The 15,297-nt window shown below is 40.8% G+C and overlaps 1 protein-coding gene across 38 annotated transcripts in view; it reads right to left on the reverse strand.

The window, feature by feature from the left end:
• The window catches only part of DST (dystonin), a 293,719-nt gene that overhangs the window by 63,369 nt on the left and 215,053 nt on the right, over positions 1-15,297 (reverse strand). For all 38 annotated transcript variants that reach the window (XM_048936442.1, XM_048936449.1, XM_048936436.1 and 35 more), the window contains 5 exons: positions 14,060-14,555; positions 11,596-13,070; positions 3,139-3,300; positions 1,892-2,062; positions 960-1,126 (listed from right to left, as the gene is read on the reverse strand). In XM_048936442.1, coding sequence (XP_048792399.1) covers positions 960-1,126; positions 1,892-2,062; positions 3,139-3,300; positions 11,596-13,070; positions 14,060-14,555 — 2,471 coding nt within the window. The remainder of the gene's footprint in view (positions 1-959; positions 1,127-1,891; positions 2,063-3,138; positions 3,301-11,595; positions 13,071-14,059; positions 14,556-15,297) is intronic.

Consider the following 15,297-nt stretch of genomic DNA (forward strand, 5'->3'; position numbering starts at 1 on the left):
CTGAATTTAATATTACTCTAATTGCTCAAATCCCAATCCATCCATTTGCTCTTCACTGTAAAGTTTTACTGCTCACTTAAAACAATTTTCTTAAACTTTCCAAATCCTTTCTCATTCTCAATTACATATCTTTTTTCAGGTCACTTATGCATACTCTTCTCTCCCTACTACGAGGCTCTCCTTCTTAAAATCCCTACCCAGAAAATACATTCAGCAAAGTCCTTTAAACACTGATGTCTTCAGATGCTTTACAGTTCGTGACTTGCCATATATTTTATACACAGACAACTCAAAAATATCTAAGTGTGTGTATATGTAGATATTGTGTCTTGTTGAATTGGAACTTGAACTGGACTGCAATCTCTAGTAGAGTGTTTTCTGCACTGCTAGAATACAGGTACATACTTCAGTGGTCCTTTTTTCTCCGGAATTAATGCAGTTTAGCAACTTAAGTAAGAACATCAACAACTGGCAGCACCAGGGTTACTACCCTGTAGAAACTAATTATATGGATAACATTGAACAGCAAAAGGAGAAATGCCACCTCTTTGTAGCAGCATGTCAGGATTCTGAAGTTCCAATGAAACACTGTTATTATTTAAGTCTCAAATCCACACTTGATTCTATGCAAAACAGGAGATGTGGTTTTTAAATCAAGAAACTAGTGAACCAACAAAGATAAACTGTATAATACAAAATACACATATGCAGTTAATTCTAGCCAATTGTTATATCCCAGGCTATGATTCTGTTACAAGCTTTCGCTCTTTTCAAGTCCCTACTTCCCACTTTTTTCTTCAGAGGACCTATTACATCAACTTCAAGATACAGCAATGTAATGTACTAACAAGGATGATATTACTTAAAATATTTATGTTAGGGAGTTCCACATACTGCTTTTGACCATCCATCACATGCTATATCTGTATTATTCAAAGCTATGAAAGAATTTGAAATACCTTGTTTCAGCTTTACTGAGCAATGCATCCCATCGACTATCCAGCAAACTCAACTGCTTCAAGATTTTCACTTTATCAGCAGGTTCTGCTGACTCTGCAATTTTCTCCCCTTCACGCTTGATTACCTCAACAGTAGGCTTGCGGTCATCCAACAGCCTCTGGAGAAGCTAGAGAAAGCAATGAGATATGGAGTTATTAAGGAACACCGTAACATTACAAGTGTAAAAACAGATGGAGCTAGACTTCTTGAAAAACTCTTAAAGAGAAAAAAAAAAAAGCAATGCTTATATTGTGATGTTGTGACTAATGCTAATGCTAATCAAATATAGGCACTCCTCCTCCCTGGCCCCACATACATGCTCATTTTAATTTCTCAATAGCAGCAGAGCTTCCCCAAGTCCAAAAGACCTCTTAGGTTTCCTTGGGGTGAAAACATGAGGCAAACCCAAAGAGCAAATATACAGGATAACAAGTTATGCCTAATACCACTTAAGAAAACATGCAATTTAAAGTATTTGATGTATTTTGTAGGAGCATTCATGAGAAAGACATGTCCTTCTAGATTTGGCAACACAAAGGCAATTGTGTAAACAGATACAAAAATCAATGATATAACCTACTCATTATTTCTTTGAGATACAGTGAAATCATTGATCTAGTTTAGTAAAAATCATTTTCTTTTCCAATGGACATTAACATTTATTTCCAAGAGAATGTTAATAATTCTAATTAGAGCTCAGATTGCAGTGTCTCACTCTGTCCTGTGCTCCTAGAAGGTGGGCACTTCTCCCAGCTGGATAGACTCTGGAGTACCAAATGGGTGGCTGTCAAATATACCTCTGTATACTTGAAGAGATCTCTGCTTTGACAGACAGGAGGATTTCTTCTCATTTCTCCAGTGAGAAGGAAGAGACTGGACATATTTTACTTACTTTCTGCTCTTGTATTTGGGCCTTCACAACTTTGAATTCAGCAGATGGTGGCTTTTGATTAGCCACAAGTTCTTCTGTATCAATGAGCCAACTAAGCAGAGATTCAAGGGCATCCTGAAATCTCCCGCAGTGAAGGAGGGCTTCCTGCAGTTGTGCTGCACGTTGGGCCACCTGAAAGAAAGTAGAGCATCTGACTGTACATTTTTTTTCCTTTGCTTAACACTTGGCAATATCATTACCATGTACACTCACTTTCATAGGTTTTTGTAACAGCACTATTGCACAATTTACCATTAATCTCTGCAGTCATCCACCAAAAAGAGGTTGACTGAGTAAACGAGTCTGCTCTAGTAGTCCATTACAAGAGACACTCCTGTTTCATTTAGCTACAGTAACATGAATTACACTGACAGGATGTTTGTATTTCTTATGCTCTTCGTTTTCCTTACAAGAAGACTGAGCCAGGAATCCTGAGAAGCAATTGAGGGGCAATAACGCCTTCAAAGGAAAAAAGACATAGGAAAGGATAGGACAAATAGGTGAATCACAAGTGTCAGTGGCTCTGCTGCATCACTCCTTTGGGAACACAGAGAGCAGCAGAAACTGAATGCTATTTGGACTTCCCATCCCTGCCATTTTCAACAGCAACTACTTCAGGAAGATAAGCCTTTAAAGCATAGGAAAAAAAAAAATCTACAGCAGAGTTTTCCAAAGCAGTAGCACCTTCCAAACTTTCAGGCAACACTTAAGGTACTTACTATAAAGGAAATGTGCCACTAGCCACACTAAGCTGGGTTGAATCACTGTGTCCTGCACTGAGCATGTATAGCCAGTGTACACAAATATAACAGTGAAGAAATGTGAAAAAATACCAAAAAGGGAGTGCTCCAAAGCAGCTGACTACAAATGACATTGCTACCTTTCCCATGCGAGTGTCATAACTCTTGCCTCTTTCACTGAGTTATCAAACTTCTCTGTTCTGCTGAAGCAGAAAGGAATGCAGAGCCCTGGAGGAGTCTTTCCTCAATGAAAAGCCATGAGAGACCTACAGAAAGTTTGACAGAACTTTATAATGACAGCTAATATCTCCGGCAACTAGCGATATAAATCTTATCCTTAGAATTACTACTGAAGTTATTGTATAAAATAACATAACTGAATATTTAATTTCCTGTGTTTTGAAAGAAGTAAATAAGTAAGGAAAACATAGGACATGACAAAAGCAGAAGAGCATACAAAATAATAACCTTCTTATTAAGAGTTTTCCACCGGGTGTTAACATCTTCAAGGTCATGTTCAAGGCTTTCTGTGTTGGTGCTTTTAGCAGCACTTTGAATAAGGCCTTGACCCAACCAGTTCACCTCCTGTTGTTTAACCTGCAGGGGCTCAATTTCTTCTTTCTGGAATACCTGCAGTTGGAAAACCAGGACACGCATGAAAAATAGAATTCACCTTGTGCATCACACTATGTAAAAATAATACATATGTATATATGTATGTGCTGAATTTCCTGACTGATAAAGAAAGGAAAACCATTCCTTACCAGAACCTTCCTTAAAACAAACAAACAAGCAAACAAACAAACAAACAAACGACATGAAAGACTTCATCTAAACAAAATAAATGCAGTGCACCACTGAGGTAGGATGACGTACATTTCCATCAGTAGCTCTAAACAGGAAGAAAGGGGAGAAAGAAAGGGAGGGAGAAGATCTTCACAACAAGGAAAAATATGAAGACCAGGGGAATGCATCTATCTGTTCAATTATCTGTCTATAAACTATACCAAAAAAAAAAAAAAAAAAAGAAAAGGCACAGAAGGACTGTAAGTTATCCTTACATAAACAAGCAAACACCAAGACAGACAACTGGGCATTTTTTGCCAAGTTAGGAAAAAAGTAAAACTTTCAAGTTAAAGAAACAGAGAAGAAAGAATGATTTTAAGGGAGGTTTTATGAGAATATAAGCATAATAAAATGAGGAAGCAGTACAGATGTTCCTGAAAAATCGTCACAGAGGACACCCATGAGAATGGTTTTAATTCAGAAACATTCTTGCAAATCACCAGGGCTTTGACAGTGCCCAAACAACAATTTGAACAGTTTTCTGTTTGCTTTATTTTACTTTTTCAGGTACTTGAGGCTTTTCAGAGCCAGATTATTACCATTAGCAACAGCAATGTAAATCACCACTTGTATTCAACTGAATGAGGCTGAAACGAAACCAGTGTCAATGAGATCAGAAAATGGCCCAAAGCCCCTGAATTAATTACACAGGCCAGTGAAAAATAACCAATGAATAAACAATGCTAAAGAATGCTCAACTTTTGACCCTAAATCCTTCTATTTCTATAGCAGCATTCAGTAACAGTTTTGGTGTACATTTAGCGCATTCAAAGCAACCTTTCTCAGCATTCTGAAAAGGAATCACTTCAAACATACCAATGACTCCTCTTTTGCACGGAACACAGTATGGCAAGTGATTTCTTTGCAAGCAGCAGCCCTCAGGTGGCTGAGCACACTTCCAGGAGCTTGACAAGTCAATCTAGAAGCTAGGGCAAAGCTACACCAAGCAAGGGGGGAGAAGAAAGGGGGTGTAAAATCAACTAAGCATCCATAAGAATTTTGTTATTATGGACAAAAAAGAAAAAGCCCTGAAAACTCTAGGACTGTGGTTACATGAAAACTTACAGCATGCAACCAGCTGGCTGCTCCCAGAAAAGGGAAAACGTTCCTATTTTTCTTTACTTTAGAGAGAAGGCAAAATAATCTTTTTATACTGAACCAACAACAAATTCTTTTATGTCCCATAAAGCCTCATCTTTTGAAAGCCATGTCCTGCCACAAAGGACTGATCTCCATAACCTGCCCCTTAAAAAGACAAGCGTTCTTTGCAAAGAGAAGCTTAAAATAAATTACAATTACTGCTGAGGCCAAAGTTTACCCAAACAACTTAGCAACAAAGCTTGAAGTATCTCAGATTTCAACCAGAGAGGGAAGAAAGAAATTACAGACGTGATAAACACCCTTTCCTTATTACAAAGCTCCTACCTTACCCACCACTCTGAGAGCACTGTAAGACCCAGTGCCTCTAAAACACTGCCATGCCGTCAGATCTACTTTCAGGCACGCAAATGCAAAGGAAGGCTTTCAGAACATGCAGTGAGCCTTTAATCTACGTGCCTTGGAAACCACAACAATCTGATACTGTTGCTTATACCTTTATGAGTAAGGCAGTTCAGCCCTGAATAAATGGGCTGTAGCTGCCCTTGAATGGCATTGCCTTTAACCACAATCTGTGTAAGAACTGAACAACTGAACACGAACATCAGTGCACAGTGAGGCTCTCCAAATTAAGAGTAACAGACACCATCTGGACAATAAATAACCATGCACTGAACAGCTGGAAATAATCACCCCTGTCAGAAATTGCCCCTCGTTCATTTTCCAAACTGACCACCACACCTATTTGGGACATCTCGTGTGTGCTGCACGAGTGTCTCTGACCACTACATCTGCTGAATTAATAAAACACAAAGCGTTTCCAACAAGAGTCAAGTGTAAGAGAAGACTATAAGCAAGTTTGTTTAAGGTTACATTACAACTATTTCACAAATGGATTTTTTTTAATTACCTTATTAGACAATAGGCCATTGCAGACTGTATCTAAGGTTTCTTGTATGCCTGTAGTCCAGATATTGCTTTCACTTCTCTCTGGGATAGCTTTTGGACAGTTTACAGTGCAATCTAATTCAAGCTGCTGAACAGAAAATGTCATTTCATTTGAGCCTGCATCTGTTATACTCGAATCCCCTGGATCAGATAAAATCTCGTATTTTGCTAAATCCATGTGACTATTATTTACAGCAACGTTCATACAATAACCATCTAATTGAGGAGGAGTACCATCCACATCATTCCCCTCCACTGTTGTGACTTGCGTTTGAATTTTTCCACGTATGTCATAGCCATTTTCCACTCCATTTTCACTCAGGGAAATGCTTCCTCCATCACCTTGAAGAGGATGGCCATGTGTCAGAGTTTCCTTTCTGAAACTTTCTAAGTAAGTGTATTTTCCACCCATCTCTTCCTGGTCACTCTCACATTTCTGTGAATTGCTTTGTTTGACTTTTCCAGAGGGCACAATGTCACATGAAGTCAGCCTGCAGCTCTCTCTGACAAAAACACTGCTGCTTGCAAGCACTGGGGCTTGCTGCTCTCTGCAAAGAGCTGGAAAGAATGGGCTGAGCTGACCTACTGCCTGGATGTCTTCTGCAGAAGATAAAGTCTGTGCCTGCATTCGCTCCCCTGCTAAGAGCGTATCTTGTTTTTCTTCCCTTTCTGTTGGAGGGCTGCACAAACCAGAATCATCTTCTTCTGAGGTCAGAGAATTCGTACCCCACTTGCATTTGCCTGATTTAGCTGTATCTGACAGGTCACCGGTTTCACTGAATGAGCACTCACTTTTATTTGTGTAATCTGAAAAGTTGGGCGGGACAAACATTCTCCATGACCGCCTGTGCTCCTTTTTCTCTGTGTGAGACTTCGTTTTGGGCAATCCCCCCGTTCGAATGACATCGCCGTTCAGCTTGAGAGCATCAAAGATCATTTTCTCATCTAACTTCTTGGCCTCGCGGCTTCGGAGCTCAAAAGCACTGGAGGACGTCAGGGCACCATTGGAGCACAGAGTGCCGATATCCAGTGTTCGGTGACTGTAGGGTAAGGTCCGGTCCGTGAAGTGTCTGGAGGAGAGGCTGCCCTTCGATCCTGAATCGATTTGCTCATTGAGCCGCACGGTGTCATAGATGGACCTCTGGGGGACGTAACAGTCCTCAATGTTCAGGTCTTCATCCTCTTCTCCTTTGCCCACACACGGAGGATTCTGACGTAAACAGTCCGGCCTGCTAAGTGGCTTCCCCATTTTGCAAGGGTTCACACAAGATGCTACAATCCTTCTGCTTTCAGAAAGGAGGGAAACATTTAGAAAACACTGTCTGTCTAAAAAACTACAGTAAACTTGCCCTCAGCACAGGATGCATAGATATAAAACATACATGATAACTTATGAGGTGGTTAAGGTTGTCATCAGTGCACTGGTTTAAATGCAGTTTTACCTGGATGTGTTACTGGTAGTTTGTTTTTTTCTTTTCTTTTTCCCTTGAAAACATAAAGTGCTTGAGTGAGAAAGGAACAGAAACCTTCCAATATCACAGGGAAACCGAGTATAGCAAAAACCAGCAGTGGCTTAAATGTTTAAAACCCTCCATGGAAGGCCGCTCTTACTTCTTCAGGTCAGAATGCGTATCTTAAATCTGCAGATTAAGCCTTCCAATTGAGCGAGCATTACCGAAGGCAGCACATTATCTCTTGGAGGTGACTGATTAGCTGTAATCCATTTAGCTGGGTCCAAGAATTCCATCTCCTTTATAAATAAAGCATCGTACCAGAGCTCGGGGAGGCAGACCCCCGGTGCCTGCGCACGGCTCAGACCAAGGCACTGAGAAAATCTTGGGGGAGAAACAAGTTAAATCCAAAGCACGAAGAATAAAACAGCCCTTCGCTTCTTTGGCAGTAGCTATCAACAACCTCGACCCGAGCGGCAGCTTACTCCCTCCTCGTCCCAAGCTCTTCACGAGTTCCATAGGTAAACATAGTTTCCTAGGATCCCAGCCGACTCAGCCGTTATTTCCCCCGCGTCAGGTTCCAGGCGGCCGGCCCGGCGCTTTCCTCGCACCGTTCTGGACAGCCGCACTCCCGTTTAAGGCAGCCGCGGCGAAACACAACCGCGGCGTCCCCCACGAAGGCACGGCGGCTTCGGCTCGGCGCGGGCTGGGCCGGTCCCGGCTGCAGACGGCGGCTGGCACGGCGCTCCCCGCTCCTCCCCGGCCGAACGAGAAGGCGAGGAAAAAGCGATCCGGCCGCGCACGCCGGCGGGTAGCATCCAGCCAAGTCGATAAGCTCGCTCGGCTTCCCGCGAGCTGACGGGCGTCCTCCCAGCGCCGAGCTGGAAGGAACGCCCTTTCTCATTCTTCAGGCAACATCTGCTACCGCCACCCACCCCGCCCGGCCTCCGCGCACCGCTCGGCCGCGGTGGGAGGAGGTGCCCGGCCCCTGCTGCTCGCTGCCCCCCGCAGGGCGGCCTCGGCGCTGCGGCCGGGCCGGGACAAGGCAGGGCGGGGGCGCGGGCAGCGGAGGGGCCCGGCGAAGTGCAACCAACGCCGCTCGAACCGGCTCGTTTTCCGTTTTGGGGAGCCAACGTGCTCAGCTTGAGACCCAAGGATCATTTGTTGACGGTACACTAGAAGCAATCTGTTCAGCGACATAAATTAACCCGTAATGAACGGAGACCTCCGCCGCCTGAGTGAGCGGAGCTGTCAGCACAGCGACAACGCAGCCCCCGGTGTAAGGACAGCATATGGCACTCAGTGTCGTAACTTAGCCAGGGCATTAACTACAGAGAGCTGAAGCTCTACCAGTTCGGCAGTGAGCAGGAGAGGCTTCATGCAGGAAATACGAAAGCACCACACTGTTTGTTTGCTCGCTGCTTTGAAACAGTCAGCTAACGTATTAAAATATTTAAGTCACGTGAGGCAAATTCTCCCTTCTCACGTATTCTGCCTGCTCCTTCGAGCAGCCAAAACATTGTAAATTATGCCAAACAGAAACTCAGCTCCGGCTTCTCAAGCTAAAAACACGTTCTACACCAGTCAAAGGGGGGTAAAGCATTTTTGAGATCCTGCCATCTGTGCTTATTCCCAGCCATACCAGTCACAAGCAGGTCCTCACTGAATGCAGAGGGTGCTCTGTCATGTTATCGGGTCAGTATGTGACTGCAACAGGTCCATATCTGCTACACTACAAAATGATTTTATTCACATTTAAAAAGGTATTTTGCCATTTTTTAAACATATTCTCTGAAGGCTTTCACACGCAGCAGTCACTTTCAAAAGCAATAGTTCACAAAAGCTCTTTAAGTATGCTTTCTAACATTGTCCTTAACCGTAGTAAAACCTGTAGAAAATTGGTACCTATCAGGGTGTTTTTGGGAAGTGCAATACTTTCCATTTCTTATTTGAGCATATAGAGAAACCTCTGATTATTTTCTCAACATTATCTCCGCTCAAAGTGAAAACTCCAGACACTCTACACAACCAACATAAACCAACTGAACTGTTAGTTCAAGCTAATTGGTAGGAATACTCAGGCTAGCTAAAAAATCCTAGAGTCTAGTTAGAAGACAACCACTTTTAACAACCTCTTTTATTTTGAAAATAGAAGCCCAAATCGAATGAACTACATACTGATAAAATCTCTAACAGTTCTATGTAGCTTTTGATAAGAAGAACTTCTACGATATTAAAAATAATTGAACAAAGGTTATAAGAAAGAAAGCAATTCAGTTTCTGGGGTTTTTCTCTTTCCCAGAGAACCTAGCTGCAAATACTGCTCCATGTGCAAACATCCTGGCACTACGTGGCTACACAAACAGAGGGCTCTGTTTTTTCTGTAGAATTATCTGTATTTCACTTTTCAAGTAAGGAGACAGAATCAGTGTAATCAAACACATCTCATCTACTGAAATTTTCCTTCATACCAATATATGCATTCCATAAAGTCTTTGGGGAGGAGAATGTCTAACAAAGCTGAATTAATTTGTAATTAATTTTGTGTGTTTTACATTAATTGAGACAAATTCTTCATGTGATTATACTCTTCCTGGTGTACTTTGTGAAGTAACAGTCAAATGAAGCCTATTTGCAAATGATCTCCACTGGAGATTTTTCTTGACAGAAAGCAAGTTTTATATCTGCATTGTAAATAAATACATTCTAACACTGGCAGTAAGTACCTTCAATTTAATACTTTATCATGACTGGCAAAAGTGCATCACAAAGAAGTAATATAAATAAAACAAGTATGTATGCGTGCATATAACTATATACATACATAATATACAACTCAAAGTCTGTTTATTTTTTTTTAAATAATTGTGCATTTTCATGTCATGCCAAGAAGGCTCTGCTCTTCCACATAAAAACTGGTCCAACCACAAAAACCACCTCTGGCCCATAGCACAAGATTCTTCCCCAAAGAGAATGAAGATACCAGTGAATAAATCTATCCACAAAGAACATTTTGCTTTACTCCTGAGGAACAGAAGTTGATTGTGCTTGACAGCAGAAGCTAAGGACATAAGGGGTTAGACTGTGGTTTTGTGGCCAAAGCCACATTTTCAGGTTGTGCGTGTGTTTGTGTGCACGCACAAACCTGCGAGCAAAGCACCATGAGTGGAGCAGGCCTGCTGGGAGCCAGTCTCCCCACAGTGTGCTGCCTCAGGTAAAACTGCTCTCTGGAAGGAGCTGGAGGATGAAGAGGTACACCTACTGTAATTTTGCCACCATGCGCACCAGCAGAACTCACACAGAGTGCTAGGAGAGCAACTTTGGACCCTACCCTCCTCCTTACTGCCTTTACATAACAAATTTTCTTATTCTGTTCTCCCTGCTTACCTACTTCCGTTCTTCCAGTGCTCCCCACTCTGCTTTTTATTACTGCAGTTGCTGTTCACTTCTTTGAATATCCCCTTCACCTTTTCATCATGTTTCACCTCCTGGTTAATGGCACTGTGCTTTCAATCATAAGCAATTCCATGACCTCAAACAGTTGTTTAATGCAAAGCACATTTCTAAGTTTACAAATACCTAAAATAAATGTGATCACAGAGCACACTTCTGCATATAAGCATGCAGGTTTTCTTGTCTTTTTTATCTCCAAGCTCTTTGGTTATGGAGACACTATGATCCCACATAGACCAGCCAAGGATCTCATTCCTGATGTTTGCAATTGCTGGACATCTTATTCACCATCCTTACAAAAGACAGCACTGACACCATGCATAGGAAACAGCACTAGCTATGTTGTTTTCCCATTTCTAAGGTGCTCTGTTATTTACAAAGACATTTGTTTCCCTTTTATATAAAGGTAGACTTGTTGTGACAGATTGACATACAATTTTAATCCTGACAATCTAATGGAATCTCTTTGTAATGTAACCATTTGTTCCAGATTTTTGTCTCTATTTATACACTCTAAAAGATCACTCTCACTGATAGTAACTTTCAGCTGAAACGGCGCTGAAGTTTCAATGTTCGGTTTTCCTCTCCGACGTGGGTTAGTCTAAACAAGCAAAAAGCACCCTCTGTTGGGCCAAGCATGTCATTACTTCTTTTACACGGTTGTCTTTCTGATCTTTCTGATTTGATAAACCATGTTATGGAAGCTTGTTTTATGATTAACTGCAAACTAATTTCCAAGCCACAAAAACGTCTGAATTGATATTAGATTGGAATGAATCCAAAGCAGCACATAATATGGAGAGCTACTGTGCAGCCATTAGGAGATTTACGATCTTTTTCAAACACTGCTTACTCCTGTGTAATTTATAAATCTTTCCAGTGCGCACTGGAAATTCATTTTTGTAGCTAAAATATGCCAAGATCTGTGCTTCATTTCAGCACCAAAGCATAATAACAATTTACACCCAGTATTGCTGCAAGGCACCTTGTTCAACATAGATAAAAGGCATATGGGCAGAACAGAAACAAGACTTCTCCAGGATCTGCATTTAACCATTTACACACTGATACTGAATAAAGTTGTGTTGTGGTAAAATGAGTGACAGCAGTAAGAAAGAAACATTCCTACCTTGAATGTATTCAGCTGCTGATTAATAGTTTCTGTTTCCATTCCAACAGGACCTTGTGATTCTTCATGTTCTTCAGCTCTCCCAAGCAGACTGGAAAATTCTTTTAGCTTACTGTAAAACTCCTCGACACGGTTAATTGTACCTTCCACTTGATCTTCCCTGGCTTTTGCTCTGTCTAGTAGTTTGTTGCACTGTTTATTTAATGCTTCCAAGTCCCGTTTTATACCAACAAGATCAGGAGAAGCTTCAGCTTCTGTGGCTAGCATCATTTTACAGTTTTTATTAGCATTTTCATTATTCATTATAAGATCTTCCAACTTTTTCAGGAAGTGTTTTATATCCTCCCTCTGTGATTGCAGTACACCAAGATCTCTTCCCACCGGAGCCATGCTATCAAGTTCATCATCAAACTCTGCAAACTGAGAGAACATCTCTCTGATGCTGTTTTGGAAATGACCAATTCCTTGAAGTTTTGTTTCCAAGAAGGAGCACCTATCTTCAACCTGCTGGTTCACTGCAGTGTATTCTTTCTCCAAAGATTCAGCTTGAAGCAAAAGGTCAGAAACACCTGCTGAATCAGAAGCTTCTACTACCAGGTCTTGGGCAAGCTTTCTTACTAAATCAACATGAGGCCTTAAAGCCTGTAAAGCCTTCTGCTGGGCCTGCATCATTGTCAGGTGTTTGTTACTGAAAGACTGAGGTCCAAGTGAATCATGAGCTTCCAGGTGCTCTTTGGCACTTTGAAGCTGCTTTTCTGTTTCCCTGGATGATTCCTGAAACTCTTTTAGCCTTTGTGCCATATTTTCCAAGCACTCTCTCTTCTTATGTAATTGTTCTGTGACCATACTCACTTTCTCATTCAGCACCTTAGTTTCTTCTTTAATGATTTCTTTATCTGTTTGGCTTGCACTGAGCAAACTTTCAGCAGTATTATTTAGTAGCTCCACTATTCCATGGTGTTTATCCAGGTCCTTCTGCCAGGCCCTCACCTGAACAACAGAATTTTCTATTTCAACAGGGTTTATGCTGACTTTTAATCCAGACAGGTTGCTTTGGCATTTTTCTATCCACGGCTGCAAATTTTCTACGTGCTGCTTGTATGTGAGTGCTTTCTCCAGACAATCTGTTAATTTACCTTGCCTTTCTTTTATCTGCTTATCCATTTCATCCCAATTACTTTTGAGTGTGGCAATTTGAGCCTGTAAAGCCGCTTTATCAGCTCCTTGAGTCTTCTGTAATATACTTTCTCCTTCTGCAACAATTTTTTCATATGAACTAATCTCATTGGTCAGGGTCTTCATAAAATCTTTCTGTTCTTCAATTAGGGACTGCAAGGTCTCAAGTTTGGCTGATATAGGGCGAGCCTGCTTCAGCTCTTCTTTCTTTCCATCTAGCCAGGCCTGAAAGTCCTTAGATCTTTGCTGGAACTGATGAGAAGTGGTATATGCTGACTGAAGCTGCTGAACATGATTATCTACAGATAAGACAGCATAGAGGCTTATTATCAGAAACAGCTAGTATTCAACAAAGAAATAATAATTAATACTGATTTTATTATGAATGTTCATTAGTGGAAGGCAGTCTCTCAGCATGTTAGTGTTTAACTTCAAAGCAATCAAGTTTCTTGCAAGGGATAGTCTTGTATCTGTGCTACAGTGTAGCAACAAAGGCATCTGGGCATGAATCAAGTCAGGTGAGCTTAGCTAGATTGTGTCTACCCAAGTCCTATTCAGGCAACACAACTGCAGTTGTGTTTTATGACATTATAAAGTGAACGCACAGAGAAAATCAAGCAGTATGGCCTAGTAGTGCCTAACTCATGGCCTGCAGGTGCTATTTGTTTTTAGGGAGATCCTTTGAAGTTCCTTGTGACCTGAGGAAATTAAAAAGCTAAAACTAAGGCAGCTTGGGAGAAAAAAATATAATATTGCTTGCACTCTATTTCTCATTCAGTTCTGTTGTTCACAGAATAGAAGATGCTGCACACAACCAACACAGTTCTGCCACAGGCAGTATTATATAATTACCACTACCTTTTGTCAAGCTGTTCACTGGTGCTTGCCTAAAAATTACAATTTTAGCTGATTCTGTGCACCTATGCAGTAAGTAGTTCAGTGAACAGCATCTATTTTAGTATCCTGAGTAAGGATGTACCTGAAGGCAAAGATGAGGAGAGCAACACTTTCATTATTTTAAACTCTTGCCATAACTGCTCGCTAGAGATCTGAAGTATTGTGTCAACAAAGGAACAAATCAACAGAAACAGTTGTATATGGTGACATATCATTTCTGCCTTTTCAAAGCATGGAGACATTCTCCTAAGTTCTAACATACTTTTGGACTGATAGACAGCTAGTATTAGAGTCAGCTCACTCAACATCTTACTACTGACATTAAAGACAAATGTTAAAATGACGCTTTATTTTACACCCTAATTATTTTCCTTTTAAAACAAATACTAACCTGATTTTTGCTCAATATCCTTAAATGATTTGAGGATACCATCTAACTGCCTTGTAAGTTCTGCTTTCAAATACTCTTCTCCAACCAGTGTTGAGAGCTCTTCACAAAGAACTTGAGCTGCATTTATACTCTTCATTTCCTGTTCTATTTCCTTCTTCATTTCTTTAGCAATCTCCAGTTGTTGTTTCACAGCATCAGGTTGTGTACTCACAGCCAGGCTGCTGCTCAGTTTGCTATCCAAGGCACTCAGCTTATCAGACAGACTTCTGAGTAGGCTTTGATACTCCGTGCTTTTCACTATAGCTTGATCAATTCGGTCACATCTGTTACTCAGTTGGCCAGTTAGGTTGTCCCATTTTTGTGCCACAGCTGCCAGCTGCTCTTTTACAATTTCATGTGAGGGGGGATGTTCACCAGGTCTCTTCAGAATCCCCTCACCAGCCACAGTTAGCTGCTCATATTGTGGCTTTCTGGTGTCAAACTCTTGGAGCAGAATCTGAGAATAAAGAAAATTTTAAGAAGAAATTATTTCATGAAAAAGAAGCAAAATGCTTCTGACAAAAACTCTGTAGAATTTGTTGTAGCTAAGCTCCCTTACAGAATTAATCTGAGTATAAAAAAGCCAGTGAAATAACTGCATCTTCTACACATCTAGTGAATGTTGTTTCCAAGTGTTTCCATCAAAGAACTAAAAACTCTATGTTAATTTGCACATCATCTAATGGAAATTGAATCAGGAGATACACATAAACAATGATTTTTGTTAATATTACCATAATTAAGTAATTGTACCAAGTAAAATAATCACTGTTTAGATTCAAGAAGTGTCTTGTTTCCTAGACAGTTTTGATATTTGTCTGAAGACAGAACTTCAAAGAAGGTGCACTGTGACATACTATTGCAGTGGATCCTTACACTACAGAGAATATTTGGATAATTCACAAAATGACTGACTGTGTACTGTAAGACCTTTAAAGTTGATATCACTGGTTCCTAGTATTTTATTTTTTGACAAGTCAGAAGTGCGTGCAGAAGAAGGGACAAATATCACAGTCTTAGTTTACAGAGTGTTCCAAACCCTTTCTTTTAAGTCAGTGAGGTTTAACTTCTGAGCATTGTTAAGTAATACATGATAATCTTATGCCAGCTTTCTAAGTTTCTGAAGCATTTACAAAACACTTTTAAGTCATTTTCACATAGTATTAGAAAACATTTCATGTTTTAAACAGTTTGTTTTA

This window comes from Lagopus muta, chromosome 2, assembly GCF_023343835.1.
Source record: "Lagopus muta isolate bLagMut1 chromosome 2, bLagMut1 primary, whole genome shotgun sequence".
Lineage (NCBI taxonomy): Eukaryota > Metazoa > Chordata > Aves > Galliformes > Phasianidae > Lagopus > Lagopus muta.